Raw genomic sequence first — 19,618 nt, forward strand, 5'->3', positions numbered from 1 at the left:
GTTAGTTGTTCATTAAAACCAAAAATTTCTAAAAAAAACTTGAGGTCTTAACAAATAAAAAGCTAGATTGTGAATGGAGACCCCTAGTGTTACGCCCTCTTGAAATAAAGATATACTTATAGAAGGATAGAGTAGGCCCACTATGTTAATTCTTATTATACCTAATAGTTAAATGCTGTAATTTACTTTACAATACCTAAGGTAAAGAAAAGGGTCTATGAATAAAAAGAAACATTTCAATACATAAATTTTATTTACCGTCTTTAGAGGCATTGTAAATAGTTGATTTTTCATAAGTAAGGAAAGCTAAGCATCTTACAAAAATATCATTTTTATAGTAATAATGGACCTAACAGGCATCGGCAAGTTATTGTGTCTTACAATCATTACATGTAATAAGGGTTTACAAAATTGTGTTTACATGTTTTACAATTTGAATACATTGACTCATTCCCTTCATACATAGAAATACTGAGTTTAAACATTGAATAAACCATTTCAAAATGTCTTTAATACCTTGTATAATCAATCAGTAACCGTTTGGAATGCTTTACATAAGACACAAAATGAACAAGACAAGAATATAATATGAAGCATGTAATCAACAGTCTTAAAATAAACGATTAAAGGACTCGACCACGCCGCAGTGCAACAAAGGTGCACACGAAATGAAAGCATTCGAGATACACGTTGACAAACAATCTTTAAGATAACTAACCATCTAGCATTGCACGTATTTAGGTTTTGCTTTTTGCGAAATCAAAATTGCAATTTCATCACTTTTCGTGGTTTTAATTTAATCGACTCTCCCAAACCAATATCCAACTAAAAGATAATAATAGCCTTATTAATAAACATGCGTTATCACCGTCCGACACGTACAGTAAACATTATTTATAAGTACATAATTATAAATACTATCTAAGAGCACATATAAAAGGGTATTCTTTTTATCAAATAAGGTGCATAACAATAAATGATGTATGCAATATCCTCATTCGAAAGTTGTTAGTGCCAATAGATGCCGATATTGTGGGCGCCCGACACGAGTGTACGAGTGTACGTGTAGTTAGTGTTGGCGGCGTGGCTGCGTTGGCTGCGTGGGGGCGGCGCGCCTAGGCCAAGGGCTTGTTCTCGGGGATGGTCGGCGACGTGGCGCCGCTGGCCGCGCGGCTGGCGTCGCGCAGCGCTTCGTCGAAACTTTGCGTTGAATTCGATCGAGAAGACACTTTGCCCTGGAACATAAAACCACCCATCAATGACTCCACAATATTAAAAGACCGTTAGTAAATACGATTTTAACCTTTAACTGTGGACGTGCGGTCTCACAGACCGCTCGCAGTTTTTAATTTTCGTTTTTATGCACTTCCTCGCCCCCCCCCGCTACTGACGCGCTCAGTAGCTTCGGTTTTAGTCACGAATCGACAGTTGAAGCGGGAGGTTATGTCGTTGGCTGCAAATTGAGTAAGTTATTTTGCTTCAAACTTCGACTGCGGTCTGTGGGACCGCACGTCCATATTTCCAGTACAATATATCTGACTGCATTTTTTTTTGTTTTAGATTATTTTAGTTTAAAATGTCGAATAATAACCAAAAAAGTAGTGATAGTTCAAAACGTTCACAAAAGTCACCGCTGCGACAGCGTCCAAGCAAAATATTACGAGTCGACGACCCTAACTTTGAACATGAAGTGCTATTGGAGTCGGACCAATCCGAGACAGAAGAAAATATTGAGGACTGTTTAGTGTATGAAGATACTTTGATACAAAATCATGACAGTGACGAAGGAGAAGATGAAAGAAATCCCAGTTCTGAAGGCAATCCCAGTCCTGCAGAAACCCCCGGTTCTGAACCTGACGATGACAGCTCAGATGATGATGTGCCCATCGCAGAACTCCGACAACGACCGCCGCAATACTACTACGGCAAAAATCGCTTTAAATGGAGTACTAATCCTCCTTCCAGTAGGGTTAGAACGGCACAACATAACATAGTTATGCGCAGACGGATTTCATGCTTGACTGAAGCTGATACGCACTGACACGAGTTTTAAAAGCTGATACGCCTTTAGAAGGACCTTCTAACCAGGAAATCAACGATAATAAGCGGAAGACGTGCCGCCTCTGTCCACCTAAAAAAAAACGTAAAACTAACTACGCTTGTGTAAGCTGCAAACAAGCAACATGTCTGCAGTGTTCCAAGCCCTTGTGCAAAAATTGTCAATAATTTAACGCCTATTGGACCACTGTCAGAATTTTTTCATTTTATTTTTAGAAGTTGATTTTTAGTTTTTTATTTTTGTTATACCTTATATTTAAAGATATTTCAGTTGAGTTTTCAAAATAATTTAAAGTTACATTTTATTAATCCTAAAAGTAAGTTAAGATAAATATAGGACTAAAAGTGCCATAAAATGTTAAATTTGTTAATTTGTATAAGAAAATAAAAAAAGTTGATTAAATAAATATACAGTCTTTAAGTCTGATAACCATAGATAATATTTAAGAAAAATAACATTTAAAAAAATAATAATTATGTTATTAATTTGGCCTTGAAATATAGCGGTCCGTGAGACCGCACGTCCATGGAAGTGTCCAAAAAAAAGGACGTCCACAGTTAAAGGTTAATGTTGATTTTCAAATTATCTTATTTTTCGCACAAGGACTACGACTAAGTGATTGAGGTTTTCATTTGAGTACTTCTTTATACTCATCGTGTCGTATATAATAAAAATCCCGAAAATATGTAGTTGATGAATTCGTGTTGAGTATATAATAGATATTCAATAACATTTTTGTGTTACCTTAACATTTTCGTACGCCGTGCCAACACGTTCTTCAATAGAGCGGAACGATTCGGAGTTTCGCATCTGACCAATCTTAGTGGACATTCCTGCAGTGATACCGCCGATAATCGAAGTTGTCTTCTCTGCAGTCGATTTTATCACAGATTCAGTTTTTTGGTATCTAAAAAACAATCATTGTTATTAGGCACAAAAAGTGTATCAATCGGTCGACTTGATTCCTTCATTAGATGAGGGGCATACAAAGATTGTTTTTGTGTTTTATAAGACCTCTGGCATTTTTTTTTTGTCAAAGATGCTTCTATGCGATGTGCAAATTATAGGTACTAGGGATCTGAAAATAGGTACATAGTTTTTTATCATTGCATATTAAAATACGTAGTAAGAAGACATTTTGTATTATGTCCGTTTATTCTTATACATATTCATAAGCATTGAATAATAATAAATTTCAAAACTTATATAGGGAGGACGGATCTATATTAGTTTGTTTAAGACGTAGGTGCCAACATTAGAAAGACTATTTAGAGCGAATGGGAATACTTCATGTGTAAGTAAGTTATACGGTATAGCTGCACGTCACGGTTCGTGTTACACAACACGACTTGTGACATCATCGTTCATTAAAGCGCAGACATGTACAATACAGATGTTCTCACTACGGCGCCATACTTCCATCTCCAAATGAAATATGTATTAAACTTTTTTACACTGTTGCAATATGTCTCTTTTTACCGACTTCACAAAAAGGAGGAGGTACTATGTTCGGCTGTTTGTATGATTTTTTTTTTTTTTTTTTGTATGTTTGTTCATCGAATACTCCGTCAATTGTCGACGGATTTTCAAAATTCTTTTTTTGTTCGAAAGTAGATAGTTCTGAGGTGGTCCCATTGTCACCAAGTTAGGATCTGATGATGGGATCTTAGAGAAATCGAGGACACTCCTCAAATATTATAGGGAACTGTATATGATTTTGGTATATTCATCTAGACTTGAAGCATTTACAGTCAAAAAGTAACCTTTGAAGAGGTAGAACTGATGAAGAAGACCAGAAATGGCTAATGGAACTTCATACTCACATAGAAATCACAATAAAGTTAATTAAGTGACTGTGACAATACAAATAAATAAAGTAGTTATTGAAATAGAGAATTTTAAACTTTTTTATTTAACTAGTGTGAAATAATTATATCATAGCAAATAACTGTGACTGTGTATTCTCCATTATCTAGTTATCCAATACACACATAATATGTACCTAATTCAGGGACTGGCATAAATGTAAATCTAGGTAAGTACTAATTTATATGAACTTTGGTGCAGAAAAAAAATATGACTATGTATTAATTAGATACATAATTGTATAAGATTAATACTCATTGTTAGTCCAGTTTTGGCAAATTACATAAAAGAGTTACTTCAAATGTTATCAATAGACGGATGAATGAATGGGCGTTACAAGAATACGGTGATACAAGAGCGACCATACGATATCTGTAATAAATAAAGTTAACAATTTTCTTTCGGGTTAGAACTGTAGAAAAATAATAAATAAACAGGTTATTGAAAATAAAATATAGGTAGATAGTAACTCTACAGTTAAAATGTGTAAGCTAAGCCAAATATTTTTGCAGTAACATTCCAAAATCAGTGCAAAACTACACCCATGCAATACTCTACATCAATCAGATTAATTACTGTCTTAGGTGCAGCAAGTAATTATTATTGTCCAAATTGTCAACTTTACTTACATTGGTGCTTCTGTCACAGCCTGTGTAAGCGCAGCCACGCGTGTTTCTATAGTTTGATAGCTGTCATACAACAAATCAAACGTGAAATAAAATAATACTAAATAAATCGCCACCAATTGCAAGCTTAAGCAAAATTATAATGAGAAGCTAGGCCGCACACCTCTACAAAACTTCAAGAAATTGTTCTAACCCTCGAGAAAAAACAAATTGAATCTAAGAAAGTAACACATTAATGCTAATGGTTAAAGTTGCTACTTACACTTGGCTTTCTTTCACATTTTTCAAACCTTGATTAACATCTTCGGTAATTTCTTTCCACACGGTTATGCCAAGTTTTCGTTTTAATTCGGAGCTTTGGCGGATCTAGAAACATAAAACAAAATAAATTAGATTAGATTGCTTTTTTGTTTTGCTAAAATCTTCTAAAATTTGAGGGACGATGACGACAGATGCGAAACGGCCGAAAATTCAAGGGTCGAATGGTGTAAGAGGATTAATCCATCGACCCATCTCCCCCTCCTAACCCCAATAAGCCGACAACCGATAACGCACTTAATTATAACTCCCCTAATGTTCCAAATTACCATGGATGGTACCGATTGCTTACCATCAAGTGATCCATCTGCTTGTTTAATACAGTGAAACCTCGTTAAGTGAGACATCAAGGGTCCTTCAAATTGGTATCACTTATAGAGGTATTCCACTAACCTAGTGTCTCCCAGTCAGCAGAACCCAGTGTATAATATTTATCAGTATTCGATTTTTAATTATATTCTAGGGTTTCGCTGAATTATTTACAATTACAGCCGTTATCTCTAAACGGCTTCGTTTAAACTTAACGTTTATTGAACGCCTACGCTGCTGGACAAACGCTAGAGTGAAGGCGCTCTAAGTCAGCATAAATAAAAACAGATGTTTCATGAACAATACCTTGCTTTGCAAAACGGTGCGCAGTGTAGCGATCTCATCTTCGACGCGAGCGAGTTCCCGGCTCCACTCGGCGCGGAGTTGCTCCGCCTGCTCAGGAGTCAGTCCTGCCAGCTCATCGGGCGTGTTCGCGTCACCAGCTGCACCAGTTGTAGGCATTGCTTCTTCAGCTGAAGACAAACATTATATTATTATGCAATTTACTGATATAACATAACATTTATTGGCAGATGAGCAAAACCTACCTACCTACATTTAGCCAATTATAGTTATTATGAATCCCATGTAATGTACCGAATAGTATGGGATAAGTTTACTAATACAAATAAGTAAAATATAAAACTAATTTGAAAAAAAAAATGAACTTCAAAATCTATTTACCAGAAATTCATAAATAAGAAAAAAAATAGGGTACGAAAATAAAGGATTAATAATTTAGAGTTCAAAATTGTAACTAGTATTTTCTAGACCAAGAAAAAGTATATGACTACCTAAGTAAAAGTAATAAGCCCTATTAGGTAGAGTACAGTAAAACACATATGTATGACATGTATGTGTATGTGAATATCTACCAAGAATTTAAGAATAGATACAACTACCTAATCTTACCTACTTCTTGCAATGACGGACAGTGCGCTACTAAGCAAATTAGTGGTTAGGCAAAAATTTGCAACTTTCGGTTGTGAAACCTTACTCGGTGCACTCGACGATAAAGTTTTGAAGCGGCCTTCAAAATTCGTACACAAACCATTCTTTTCTGTATCCATTATTATAAAAAATATTATAACACTAGGAGTAGTATTTACTCTATTACTAAATTCGAGAATTGTATGAATATGTTAGTCCTTATATTGACACAATAGTCTACTTAAGGAAGGTATAGTTATGTATAGACAATATCTACTAGAATGAAGAAGAGAATAATCAGCTATTTATTTATTTTTTGGATTCGCGGATTTTGGAATATTTTGGTCTGGGAACAAATATGTAAGTAGGATTTAAACTATACGAATTTTCAATGACCTAATTAGACTAATTTATCGGCCAATATTCATCTTGCATCTTTACAATTATGTTACAAAATGATTTGGATACTGCAATATACACAATGCTTTTTACATAGGGAAAAATAGATTCGAATGAATATAATATCGTGATAAGGCACAACTTTAATAATAGCAATAAATAGCAATACTGAAAACATAAAACTTCCTTAAACAATATGAATCTAAACTAGCATAGCACGACGCTTGCTAGACATTCGTTATACGCATAGATCAGTAGTTTGTCCGTAGAAAGCAAAGTTACGCAATACAATAAAAGAATTATACATTGCCACATTCAACTCTTGGCATATTCACTTTTAAAATGTGTGATTACCAAAGCCGAGCCGTACTAAATGCTTCGATTGTTGCCAAACTAATTTTAGAACCACTCGAATTCGAATTTTTTAACTATTTATTTTATACAAAGGATTAAATAAAGTTATTATAATGTATTTAGGTTTTGTTAAGTGGCGTATCAGGTACATGTACATCCCGTATTATATCCTGTAATGATGTAACAGAGTTGATAAAACCAGGCTGTTTTAAAAAAATAAGTTAGTGGTGCTAACGATTGCAGTAGTAGGCATGTTATTGGAATTTAACCGAGAATCTATAATTTAATAAAGAAAATTATTACTTAACTCGTTCACGTCAAAAGTTTCAATTAAATAATCTTTTCCCTATTCTCTAATTACATATTAAATCAGGCTTTTTAATGTCACAGCGACACAGGCAGAAGTCCACCATGTACATTATAATATTCAAATTCGAATTAGTATTATAACTTCGAATTTTCTAAAATGAAAATCCTAATAATAGTTATTCCGACAGGACATTCTCGGAAACCCTTGGGCGCTTCAGTTAATCGATCAACAAGGCACATTAATTCGTAAATAAACCGTGTGCTGTCTTTCCTATTTATTGATAGCTTAATTTGTGAATAGAGAAATGAAAACAAAACTTAGGGTTATTTTAATTAAAACTTCTTGTTGTACATCGGTGACATAAACAAATAATTAAATCACGTATCAGTCACGTTTAAAGAAAAGCAGCGTCAACACGCTGCTTATAAAAATCACGCACGTTCATAAAAGGAGGGCTATGTATACCACGATATTTTTGTAGTATATTGTAAATGATCGTCCGGAATAACAAAAGAAAGGGTATTTAAATTCAGTATAGTTCACTGTCTTCCATATATGAATAATTTTGCAACTAAAATTAACCGTTACAGTTTTATAAGAAACCAGATGCTCGTATAAATTTTGCTAGTTATGCTACCTGGGACCGTCTGATACATGTACATTGATGAAAACTTCCGTTGGCAAAAGCTTTTAAAGCATCAAAGATATTACGAGGTCAGATACCTATAGATAAGATCTAACGGTGCATATATTTCCAATGAGGTGAAACTATTAACAAATTATTTGATTTCAAAACAAAGATACAATATTGATGGAACCTCTTATAGTTGCAGATTGCACGACGATATTGCGAATACCTACTCTCGTTGACCAATTACCACTGTTTCAAAATTGCAAGATCTGTCGTTAGTCATACTCAACCTTCCGATAGGTTCGACGAAAAAACTATACTATCGAAAAATAGATGAGCAATATGATTAAGAAACGTAGGTAAATACAGTTTAAACATAGTATTATATTTAAAGCCTTCCACAACTTTAATCAAGTTTAATCAGCTTAGCACTTGTACATTATGTGTATCATATAGGTAGTTTCATTACACTACTCATATGTCATTTTCAAGTGAATGTCGTTTACACACGCTTTCGAGTGAATTTATATATTAAACATTTCATAAATTAGCGAATAAACCTTTCTTAAACTAACCTGCAACTGCGATACCTAAGAATTTCTTGTAGTTTGTGTGACTGGACATCTTGGCAAGATAGGGCTTTGATAAATCTTGAAAAGTAACTCGTACTTCTCGCATTTTTTTTCTAAATATCCTAAGGCGACGACGTCTATTATCTACGTAGAATTCTGTTTCAATACACAGAGCAGAATCAGCAAGGTCAGGCAACATGCGCCAGTCAGCGTCAGGGTCGTTGTGTGGCCAGCTTGGTAACTCCTCTAGTTCATCTAGTTCATCTACGGCTACATCGAAACTCGGCGTGGAGTCATCGTCAGGTGGCACAAAATAGGGATCCTCCATGTACTCCAGGCTCGTTGGCTCCACGCCGATGCTCGCCGGTCCATCACTTGCCATTCTATCTGCCTCGTCTTCCGCGACAATGAAGCATAATTATTTTGTATTTAAATAATCATATAATCCAAAGCTAATTGTCCATATGTATCACACTGAAATAAGCACCTTGGCCGAATATCGAGATCACTCGTTTGTGTACAAACTCTACATTATAAATAAGTTGTTAGTTACTGTCACTTTACAAACATTGTTTTTTTCGGAATAATCACGATCGACTCGAGAAACATGAATGCGTGCACCGTCGGCGAGCAATGATGTCAGTTTCTTCCGCCACGTCGAACCCCTCCAAGCGAACCAGCTCGCGTTCGTTTCGCGCCGCTGCCTGATTGCTCGTGTTCGCCACTTTCACCAATAATGCGAGCTCCGGTCTCAGTTGGTGTATAAATTAAATTTTTGACCTCCAAAACATTGGCAAAATTTGTAAACTTGGAAGACCTTGATTTATCAAGCCCGGAATTTGTTAAATTTGTATCGCAGAGTTTCTGACCAACCAACTTGTTTCAAAGAGCCTAACAAAATAACAAAACCATAGATTTAGCTCACCTTGTGCCGCTAAAGTTTATTGACAGTGCCGCAGGCGAGCGAGCGAGTGGCGCGGTCGCTGGGACATGGTAGTGTTGCGTCATTGGTTACTTGATGAAATACTCTAAAAAAGCCTGTAGTTTGCACGACAAATGACTCACAGGTGGTACGACCAGTTCAATTTTTGAATAAAGTTTTTATACATATCCATTTTTTTACTACGTCTGCCGAGGACAGCTCCTAGTAGGTATTGATTTGGTGAATTCGTTTAGAATGTTATAAGTTATTAATATAAAATGAACGTAAGTAACATAAGAAACTGAAGTTCATAAACATTTCAGTTGAGGTTTGATACTTACCTACACAAGGTCGGAGCTGAAGGTTTAAGAATTTGTTCTATTTGTTGCAAATGCAGTTCCAATTAGGAGATACCTGACGTTATTTAACACGGTTACGGTTCTCGTTCATTTGCTATTCTTTTAATTATCATTAGCCACTTTTGTCACAGACAAAAATTTAACCGGTTTAGTTAGTTTAGTTTCTCACTCTCATCATCATTAGCCGGAAGATGTCTACAAAACTGTTGAAAAATTGCCTTTTGCTAAGTCCTCCACGCCGAACAACACTGAGGATGTCGTTGGTTAACCTAGCCGGTGGTCGCCCCGCGATCTTTCGTGGCTCATCGGTCGTCAGTTCTTCCAAAGATGTGGCCTGCGTTTTGCTACTTCAGCTTGCAAGTGATATATCTTCGGATGTATCTTCAGTAGGTAAATGTTGACATTTCAGATTTCGTCGCGCAAAGTACTCCGAGAATAGCTCTCGGCTCTACTGCTCGCTCAGTGATTCTAAAGGTCTCAGCACACATATGGGATCGGAAAGGGATCGTAACCGTAACGCCTTTCGCCTCGCTGTCAACCAGGCGTCAACCTACCGTATGCACGTAACGAAAGCGTATCAGCAGCGCCTGTACGTCAACAGGGCACGGCTAGGTGACACCGACTAGACTAACACGATAGTTAGTCGGTACGGAGAGACGTAAGCGCGGGGACGGAGAAACGTAAGCGCGGGGACGATGAGCCGTAAGCGCGGGAATTCAAGTTCGGAGCCTGTTCCGAGGCGAGGCGATTACGTTATTATTCCGATTAGTGTGCGTTACAGTAGGGAGTTTAATACAAACCATTCTGAACGGCTCGAGGCGATACGGTGACGATCCCTTTCCGATCCCATATGTGTGCTGAGACCCTAATTCTAAAAGGCCACAGCCAAGCAAGGCCGGGTTAAGGATCTCATCTCAGAGTTATTATGTCTTTACTGGCAACATTCAACATGCACTAATTAGATATCCTTCTACAACTTCTTCTTCAACTTCTCGGTCGTTGTTCATCTTGGACCTTCTTAGTCCTCTGTAGTTCTGCATTGTTTTCAGTAAGAGAATGTACTTAATTGGTCTAATGAGATTTCCTGTTTAAATCTCTTTAAATTTAATAACAAACAGTTGTTCAGAAAGTTGATTTATGCCTGTCATAAATTCGATGACATTTTCGACAAAAAGCGGGCCTTTAGTATGTACGTAAGTAAAGGATTCCGCACCATTAGAATTTATCATCATTGACCTATTTACGCAACGAGTTTATATCTAGTTGCTTCCATCAACTGACATCATAAGGCGACCTCAAGTTGTCGGTATTAGAAAATACAGATTTATCCAAAATCTAACGGATTTAGATCAATTTTTGATATTTGTTCGATTTTTTTGTGCCAGATTATCCCGAAATTTTGGATTTAGGTCTGTTATTATTTAGAGCATAAGTAAGAGTTCAACGACCGCAACAAACAATGTATCATCATTATATCTTTGTAAAAAAAATATTCTAGACAAAATTAATGATTCTTGGTAATCTGAGAGAAAGAGTGGACTAACATAATACCTACCTACTACCTAACCTAACATAATACCTATAGGATAAAACAAAATTTTTCATACAACCAAATATTTTTCAACACAAAGGGGGAAAGGGCTTTATCCCACCTCACCTCTACCCTAAACCCCAGAGAAAATAATTGTATTTGATTATTAATTGATATTTTTTTGGTTGTATGGTTATGCAGATTGTCTGTTTTCTAAGTTACCTGGTTAGTTTTAAAATTGAAAGTGATTAATACATGTAGGTAGAACAATAAGTTGTGTTTAATATATTGTAACATAATAATGGAAATTCTATCAATATGTATAAAACATGGATCAGAGATCTGAGGAAAGTAATGAAATAAAGTATTGCTGCATTCATTTCATAACATAAGGATGAATAATAATAGTGGAATATTCCACTATTCTAATTCATAATAAAGTTATTAATAATTTCTGGTTACATTAATGTATTTGGTGATCATATTTTCATTCACAGACAGTTATGGATGATGACAAATGGTCATTGAATGAATGAATGAAGACTCTAGTGAATAATTAAGGGAAACCCACTTTTATTGATGGGAAGTTCCTAGTTGGGGAACATGCAACAGTTATTGCAGCAGCTTGTTATCACAACACAACATTTGTAAATGTTTAAAGTGACCGTAAACCTTTTATTTCCTTAATAAAATTGACTTTCAATCTTGGAGTGTGTACTGCTACAGTATATCTCCATGAAATCAATAAAAATGTCAAAATCAATATACCAAATTTAGGTTGTACTTCAAAGGAATGAGTCAACTATTAAATGACACAGACAGGTATGAGATAAGATAGTGTTAACTTTACAAACTGTGAAGTATCAACTTATTACCTATCAATGTGTATTAGATACTTGAGGTTATGATTATTCAGATCAACTACATATTACTCATACTTTGTTTTTGTGAATCCTGTTTTTCTTGAGAATAATACTCATTATTGCAGTGAACTTTCATTATCTAACATATTTACTTGTATAGTATGTAAGTTTTATTGCAAAATGGTGTGACCAGTGTGTTTTATTATAAACAATGGTCTAAGAATGTTATCACACATGGATATAGTCAATTTAATCTTATTGGTTTCTATAGAAAATTTTATACTAAAGTTGAGGTTTGAATTAATCAGTAGACATGTTATTGTATGACTAGCACTTACATCTGACTTGTATCTACATATAATTTACAAATAACTAATTTAATACCTATTACTCCAATTATAAGAATTTGCCCTATGGAAACAAACATGTATCCATCAAAGTACTGAAAATAACAAGAAATATTGACAACCTTCTAGAAAAGGTAAAATTATAGGTACATAATAAGACCTTAGTCATACAATAACTAGACTAAAAAGTAAATACATTTCAGAGGGTAAAGTATGTTGAATGCAAGAAATATACTAAAATAAATATTACGACCATATATAACAATTATTACTCATTAGAAAGAATAACAAAAACAATGGTAATAAAGACAAACATTATCATACCTGTTTGTACACCGCTCATGTTGATGGGATTGACGAAAGAAACCGTAAAGCGACTTGCAAAATGACGGTGTAAGGTGTACTTAATAGTAAACTTAATTACTTCAGCTGAAAGGCGACAAAAAATTAATTAAATTACTATGCTGAACTCAACAGATAACTTCGCTACAATCTCTGAGTACTAAACTGATGATTGACTGAAATAAAGTGCACTACAAAACACGTCACGTCGTGAATCGAGTCAGATTGACGGCAACGGGAACGGGATCAAAAACAAATCAACTAAACCGTTAGTCGATTACAAATAATATTGTATTAGAATCGATTATCTTTTTTTCTTACTTATATTATAAACGCATTTATGAGTTTGTACTTGTATGACAAACGTATGTATGTTTGTTACTCAATCACGTCAAAACGGAACGGATGAAGAAATAGGGATCAGGAACAGGGGTATCTAGATTATGTTCTGGAATAATAATACCACATAAGTAGAGACTATATTTTTACCCACGGGAACGCGGGTGAGGCCGTGGGCAAAAGTTAGTTTAGGTACGTTATTTATACAGCATTTTAGTGATTCTCATTAGTGGTAAAGTTGTTATTAGGAGAATTTTAAAATCTCGTATTCGAGCCGTCATCGTTAAATGCTATATAAAAGCCAGCAGCAGGAAACTCCACGCAACGGTAATATATTTCTGCCTTTATAGGTCCGTGAAATTTAGGATGACCACTGTGAGAGCTGTCAGTAAAATTAGCGATTTTTTTCCTTCGAATGATGTTCTGATATTAGCAGTTATAATATAATAATACAGTAGACATTAAGTACGCGTAAATTTACTTTATATAAAATAGAAATGTTGACTTAATTAGTAAAGAGCATGAGCATCGTGAGTATCGATATTTTATGAAAAAAACTAATATTTATTTTAATTGTATGTTTTAATATCATAACATAATCTATATCATGAATAGGTACATAATCTAATGATAATAGTGAGTTAATAAAATCAAATTTCTCATCTACTACTGTAACATTCATACCGATAATTTTGGATTTTGGGAGATACACACCGCTTTTGGCTCAATGATGAGAAATTAATTATAATCAAATTGTACCTAATTATTGTAACACAAGCATAAAAATGAAGGAAATATTGATAGCAAACTACTAAAAAAACGTAATCATGTCAGTTTGATATGTCACAGAGATCGTGCTATATTTTACGGAGTAACCGATTTTTATCATAATCGTGGTCGAGAATAGCAGCCCATGCCTGTCTTGTCTATGTCATGCGTCATTATCAAATCGAATTCGAAAAATATTTAAATATTACAATGCAACACTGAGTGTCAGAGATTTTGAGAAAAAGCTAACTAAAAAAACCAAGTCATTCTATCAATAATTACGTCGTGTAAAGTATTTAATTGTAAATTATTCTACATTTTGCAGTAGCAGCAATTGATTGATTATTATTTTGTTAATCACAATACTAAGGTACACAACACAATACAGTAATATATTACGAATTACGACTTTCGTGGCTGATGGCTTAATATTGAGCATCTTCAGCACCTCCGTTAGGTAATAATCAATACTGAAACTAGATGAAATGGTTACTATTGTTAAATTTCAGCGTCCAGTATCATGTCGGCCACTGCGTTATTCGGTAATACATCCGGCTTGGGCGGCAGCTCTGGCGGTAACAAGCACCTGGTGGAATTTCGTGCAGGCAGAATGACTCTTAAAGGTCGCATGGTTCATCCTGACAAGAGGAAGGGTCTTTTATACGTGTACCAAGGAGAAGATTCTTTGATGCATTTCTGTTGGAAAGATCGTACTACTGGCGAAGTGGAGGATGACTTGCTAATATTTCCTGATGATTGTGAGTTTGTACGAGTGAATGAATGCACAACAGGCAGAGTCTATGTTCTGAAGTTCAAGTCGTTTTCAAAGAAGTACTTCTTTTGGATGCAGGTAAGTCTTAGTCGCTTAGGTCAATATGATGCTCATTCTCTTAAGGTGGAGGTGCCAACCCTTTCATATCCTTTTTGGAAGAAAGGGACAAATTCTTCTAAGATGTTTTCATAACTATTTTCCATACTCTAATAAACTATTAACTAATAGTTAATTAATAAGTCTATTTTATATCAAACAAAATGTTTCTTTTACAGGAACCAAAAACTGACAAAGATGATGATTATTGTCGCCGTATTAATGAAGCATTGAATAATCCTCCTACTTCTGGAGGTCGCGGAGGTGGTAGTAGTGGTGGCCAGGATGGAGAGCTACAAAATATCCTGAATAACATGTCTCAGCAGCAACTGATGCAGCTCCTTGGAGGAGTCGGACAAATTGGAGGATTGTCATCGTTACTCGGCACCATGGGGTATATAGTTTTTAGAACATACAACATTACATTGTAATATTAAACTGACCTGAGACCACCTATGCTTTTAAAACATATTAGTTGTTTCCTAGTATCTTCTTTTATAGTGATATGGGGTGAATAGAGATAGAAGAGGGGGTTATTAGATATTGGAAATTTTTTCTTTCCTTTTCTGTCCACTTCTTGAAACAATATACCCTGTTTTACCATTTACCATAATAAATAAATAATGGAAGAAGTCATTTAAATTCTACATTTTCCATAACAGAATCTTCATGTTTCGGAAGAATTTCCCAGGTTGGGACCCAATATTAATTCTATTTAATGCATGCATTTTCAATTATCTTAATCGGTATCCTTATTTTGACAGTAACAATAGTGGAAGCAACAGCGGGAATACTAGTGCTCGACCTTCTGCGGGTAGTGGCAATAGCAGCCGCGGCGGCAGTGCTCCCCGCACCACGGAGTCGAGCACCACTCGCACGCCGTCACGTGCGCGCGATGTACCTGCTCCCACTGCCACTCCGCCCAACACAGCTACAGCTGCCCAGCCACGTGGTGAGTTAAACAAGTCTATTATGTTTTCGAGCAAACATTTTGCACTGTAAAGACGTAATTTGTAAATAGGTAAAGATTATGTTTAGATTAATTTTCATCTTCATGTTTGAAAATGAAAATAACTTTTTGTTCGCTTCTTCAAAGCATGAAATATACAACTGCTTCACTATACAGATGGTGCAGGTGGGCAGATCTACTTGTCAGACCTGCAGCGCTACTTCTCTGGGCTCGGTAATGCTCCACCAGAAGGCGATGCCGGAGCCGGCGGCGCGGCGACGGCGGGCGGCGCGGCTGGTGCAGCGGGGGCGGGCGGCGCGGCCGGCGTAGCGGGCGCGCGCGTGGACCTGGCGGCGGCGCTGTCGTCGCCAGAGGTGGTGACGACCGCCACGGCGCCCGGCAACGCGTCGCGCCTGACTCCACACTTGCCGCCCGCGTCGCCCGGCGCCCCCCAGGACGATGTAAGGACCACCCTGCTCTCACCGCAGTTCGCTCAGGTGAACCTTCACGTATAGCGTTCCAGTCCTAGGCTGCGGCACGTACAGTCGTCGGGACTCGGGTCTGGCTGGTCTAACAGAGGCTAAGGGTATGCGCTTCGCATTGAACGCTTTGTTTGTGACATATGGGATACTATACCTTGTGCGCTATAACAAGGTGCGGCTGACAGATGCCAGTATGACGTTGACGTCTCTCTTTAGGGATGGATATTAGAAAAATCTTTTTTTATCGCTATCGATACTCGCTGCATACATTTAATTCTCTTTAATTTTTTTATTAAATGTGTGTGTTATTAATTGTGCAGTCTAACTACGTGTATATACTTGTCAAAATAATTATTTTATGACCGAGCCCTGAGGTGTTTCAGAGTTTCAGTTTTACAGAACCGTGAAGAAAACAAGGGTATATTAGTTTGTATATGTTAGATTAAGTACCACCACGCATTATCAATGGCGCCGGAAATGTCTAGAAAAATACCTACTACATATTTCTGCTCAGATAATGTCACTGTGGTTTGGGCAGAGAGAGCCGCGTCTACAGTGGATTTACCCACATAATTAAAGGTTTTTTAAGAATGATAATTGAACGACGCACGATTTTCGTTTTTTATTCTAAAAAAACATCGACTACCTATCCATCGTAGCCGTACATCCCATCACTAAACACGACTATGGCTTTACGTTATACGCATAACACTTTACTTTATTTTTCATTTCATTAGATTTTAATTTAGATACTAGAACATTCCGGTTGGTTTTAATTTAATTAACTACGCATCCGAATGATTTAACATAATACGAATGTGATACAGCTAAAATATTAAGGCATAATTTTTAAATCGCAGCAACTGTCAAGAGTGATACGAATCTGTCAGCCGCACCTTGTTACAGCGCATAAGGATTAATACTGTTCATTTAACTTGAACCTGTACAATTAATTGTACGTAAAAATACTAACTTCTAATTAAAAAGCATGATCATTTTATAAACATTATCAGCCTATAAGTGGCCACTGCTGACCAAAGCCTCTACTCGCATGGAGAAAGTTTGAGCATTAATGACCACACTCACTTTTGCTTTATTAAATGTGGCAAATTAATTCAATTAACTTAATATTCATTGTTTATCAATGTTTAAATACATAATAATAAGTGCGGCCCAAAGTTATTCTTGTTATCACATCTCACATGAAGATCGTTTGTGTATTGCCAAGCTTGCTCAAGGCGGATTGGCGATTTCAAATTTATAACTAGAAATTAGGCCCAGGTTACCTCACCTTTTTTCTTACACCGTGTAACTGGTGGAATAATAATAATCTTAGAAAATACAGAATTATATATTGGAAAAAGTTACATTGGTTCTTGCCAGATTTCAATCCGCGCCCTTATACATGAGTATAAAGCTGATGTTCACGATATTCGTCATTTTTTTATATGAAGTACATACTTACTAATAACATAACATGGGTTTGAAGACTAATAAATAGTAAAGAGAAGACTTATAATAGTAAAGAGGTAACTATCACGTAATTATACTAATTACTTGTTGTATCTCAGCTGTAGGTCTAAGTTTCGTATCGTTTACTAACATTAAAGTCACATTAACAGCCGAATTTCAGTTTTAATATAAAAAAAAACTGATTTGTGTGCACTATAATCATTATTGTGGGAAAAAGGCACATTATTAGTAAGTTGTTACTAATAGAGCTTTAATCTTCTATGTCACTATTCATAACCTTTATCTTTTGTGCATGCTATGAAGATTCATGATAGTGACAATCGTCGTCTAAATTTTAAACCTAAATCTATGTTTACTACATACTCAAAATGCAGAAACCAAAAATTAAATCTGCCATTTGCATGGGAATCATTTCGAATTTCCACAGAAATCTGTCTGTTAATTTATTTCTATAATGGAAATGGGTGAAGTATCTTAGAAATTTTCTAATTGTGTATTGTATGGATTAGCTTCGCTGATAATATTATTAACTCATAAAATTATGTTCCAGGCAGCAAACCAATTCTCATCGGCACTGACATCAGGACAAATGGGTCCAGTGATCTCGCAATTTGGTCTGCCTTCGGAAGTCACTGCAGCAGCAAACACCGGGGATATGCAATCGTTTTTCAAATCGCTTGAAAATACATCGAATACGTCTGATAAACCTAAGGAGGAAGACAAAAAGAAAGACGAAAAACCAAAAGACGACAAAGGTGACAAAAAAGATGACGACGCTGAAATGTCACTTGATTGATTTGAAGTTCATTTATTTCCCATATATTACATTTTTTAAAGTAAGGAGCTGGTTATATCCATGTTTTGTTTATATCCGTTAGATATCTTTTATTGCACTAAAATAATATAGCCTTTTCTTTTATCGTTTGTTTTTTTACTACTAGTTTTTCCTTCATTTTGTAGATCATTATTAATTTCGTTCTGTAGCCGTTTCATTATTCCGAACCTCAAACGTGGTACAAAAACTGCAGTGTGTACATATTCAAGAACAATGTCTAGGTATACAAAATAAAACATGACTGTTTGTCATTTTAAACTGGTTGTTAAATCTACGGAAAGATAATACAAAGCGAGACCATAATTACCAGTTTGGTTATTGATAGCGGCCGAGAGACAAGGGCGACCACCAATATATGTATCGAAAATAAAATTGCGTGCTCTAAAACTGCAAAGCTCATGTAACATTTCACTGGACTATAATATTAACTAATTAATATGAAATTAATTTTGTCAGTCTTTGAGTTTTCTGAATTACGGTCTCAGAAATTCTGGTGGGATGCCAGAAAAGCGTAATTTATTTTCTTACTATCCAACATTTATAAGAGATGTTTGCGTCGTTTTTTTATGTCGATGGTGTCGTATGGTTATACGGTGATTCGAGCCGGTCCATTTGTGCTGAAATATGGCTCTCTCAAAATGCAATGAGTGCAATAGAACTGCTGTATATTTAAGAAGCAAGCTTCTAGATGAAGACCAAGAAGTAGATAATGCCAGATATATGTGCTAGGCAAATCCGCTAAATAGTTAAAGATTAAAAATAATTGAACAGTTCAATATTTTATTGTAAACGTTGACGTGCAAATCTCGAAATATGCACCTGACTAATTCTGTGTTCTTTTATAATAATGTCTGATGGAATTGATACTATTGCTATCACGCAAGAGGCTTTTTGATTTATAAAAAATACCTACTAGCTTCTACGCGCAATCCCGTTTCCCGCTCCCGTGTGTGTTTCGCAAAATCCTGGGATAAAAACATCCATCGACCGTCTCCTGGTAAATTCGTCCCCACGAATTTGCTGTCAAATTAATCGATTTAGCCGTTCTTGTGTTTTAAATAGTGTAAACTCGACTACAGTCTTCCGTAGGGAAAGTGAGAAAGGTTTATCGTAACGGTCTTTATCTTTATATTTGTCGGAGAGTTATTTCAGCTCTTTTTATACTT

The 19,618-nt window shown here is 35.8% G+C and overlaps 3 protein-coding genes across 11 annotated transcripts; 2 read left to right on the forward strand and 1 right to left on the reverse strand.

The window, feature by feature from the left end:
* Nucleotides 1–234: 234 nt before the first annotated feature.
* Nucleotides 235–12,966, reverse strand: LOC118278468 (tumor protein D54). Of its 6 annotated transcripts, none has more exons than XM_035597682.2 (6): nt 12,721–12,966; nt 5,485–5,651; nt 4,814–4,917; nt 4,555–4,614; nt 2,804–2,966; nt 235–1,235 (listed from the first exon to the last, which is right to left on the reverse strand). In XM_035597682.2, the coding sequence occupies exons 1-6, from the start codon at nt 12,737–12,739 to the stop codon at nt 1,116–1,118; spliced, it is 633 nt and encodes a 210-aa protein (XP_035453575.1). In that variant the 5' UTR covers nt 12,740–12,966; the 3' UTR covers nt 235–1,115. The 6 variants fall into 6 exon arrangements, with proteins under 6 accessions (XP_035453575.1, XP_050554619.1, XP_050554618.1 ...); XM_050698662.1 differs by lacking the exon at nt 12,721–12,966 and adding an exon at nt 11,758–11,910; XM_050698661.1 differs by lacking the exon at nt 12,721–12,966 and adding an exon at nt 9,300–9,321.
* On the forward strand, nt 1,242–2,797 carry LOC126911467 (uncharacterized). Its single transcript, XM_050698664.1, has 2 exons — nt 1,242–1,464; nt 1,561–2,797. The coding sequence occupies exon 2, from the start codon at nt 1,577–1,579 to the stop codon at nt 2,039–2,041; it is 465 nt and encodes a 154-aa protein (XP_050554621.1). The 5' UTR covers nt 1,242–1,464; nt 1,561–1,576; the 3' UTR covers nt 2,042–2,797.
* A 1,063-nt stretch (nt 12,967–14,029) lies between the features above and the next one.
* Nucleotides 14,030–18,536, forward strand: LOC118278435 (proteasomal ubiquitin receptor ADRM1). Of its 4 annotated transcripts, none has more exons than XM_035597628.2 (6): nt 14,030–14,215; nt 14,355–14,695; nt 14,893–15,107; nt 15,478–15,665; nt 15,849–16,159; nt 18,168–18,536. In XM_035597628.2, exons 2-6 carry the CDS (start codon nt 14,366–14,368, stop codon nt 18,411–18,413), a joined length of 1,290 nt encoding a protein of 429 aa, XP_035453521.1. In that variant the 5' UTR covers nt 14,030–14,215; nt 14,355–14,365; the 3' UTR covers nt 18,414–18,536. The 4 variants fall into 4 exon arrangements, with proteins under 4 accessions (XP_035453521.1, XP_035453514.1, XP_050554617.1 ...); XM_035597621.2 differs by having other exon boundaries at nt 14,031–14,215; nt 15,840–16,159; XM_050698660.1 differs by having other exon boundaries at nt 14,031–14,215; nt 15,912–16,159.
* The last annotated feature ends 1,082 nt before the right edge of the window (nt 18,537–19,618 follow it).

Source organism: Spodoptera frugiperda, chromosome 15 (assembly GCF_023101765.2).
Source record: "Spodoptera frugiperda isolate SF20-4 chromosome 15, AGI-APGP_CSIRO_Sfru_2.0, whole genome shotgun sequence".
In the NCBI taxonomy this organism is placed as follows: Eukaryota; Metazoa; Arthropoda; class Insecta; order Lepidoptera; family Noctuidae; genus Spodoptera; species Spodoptera frugiperda.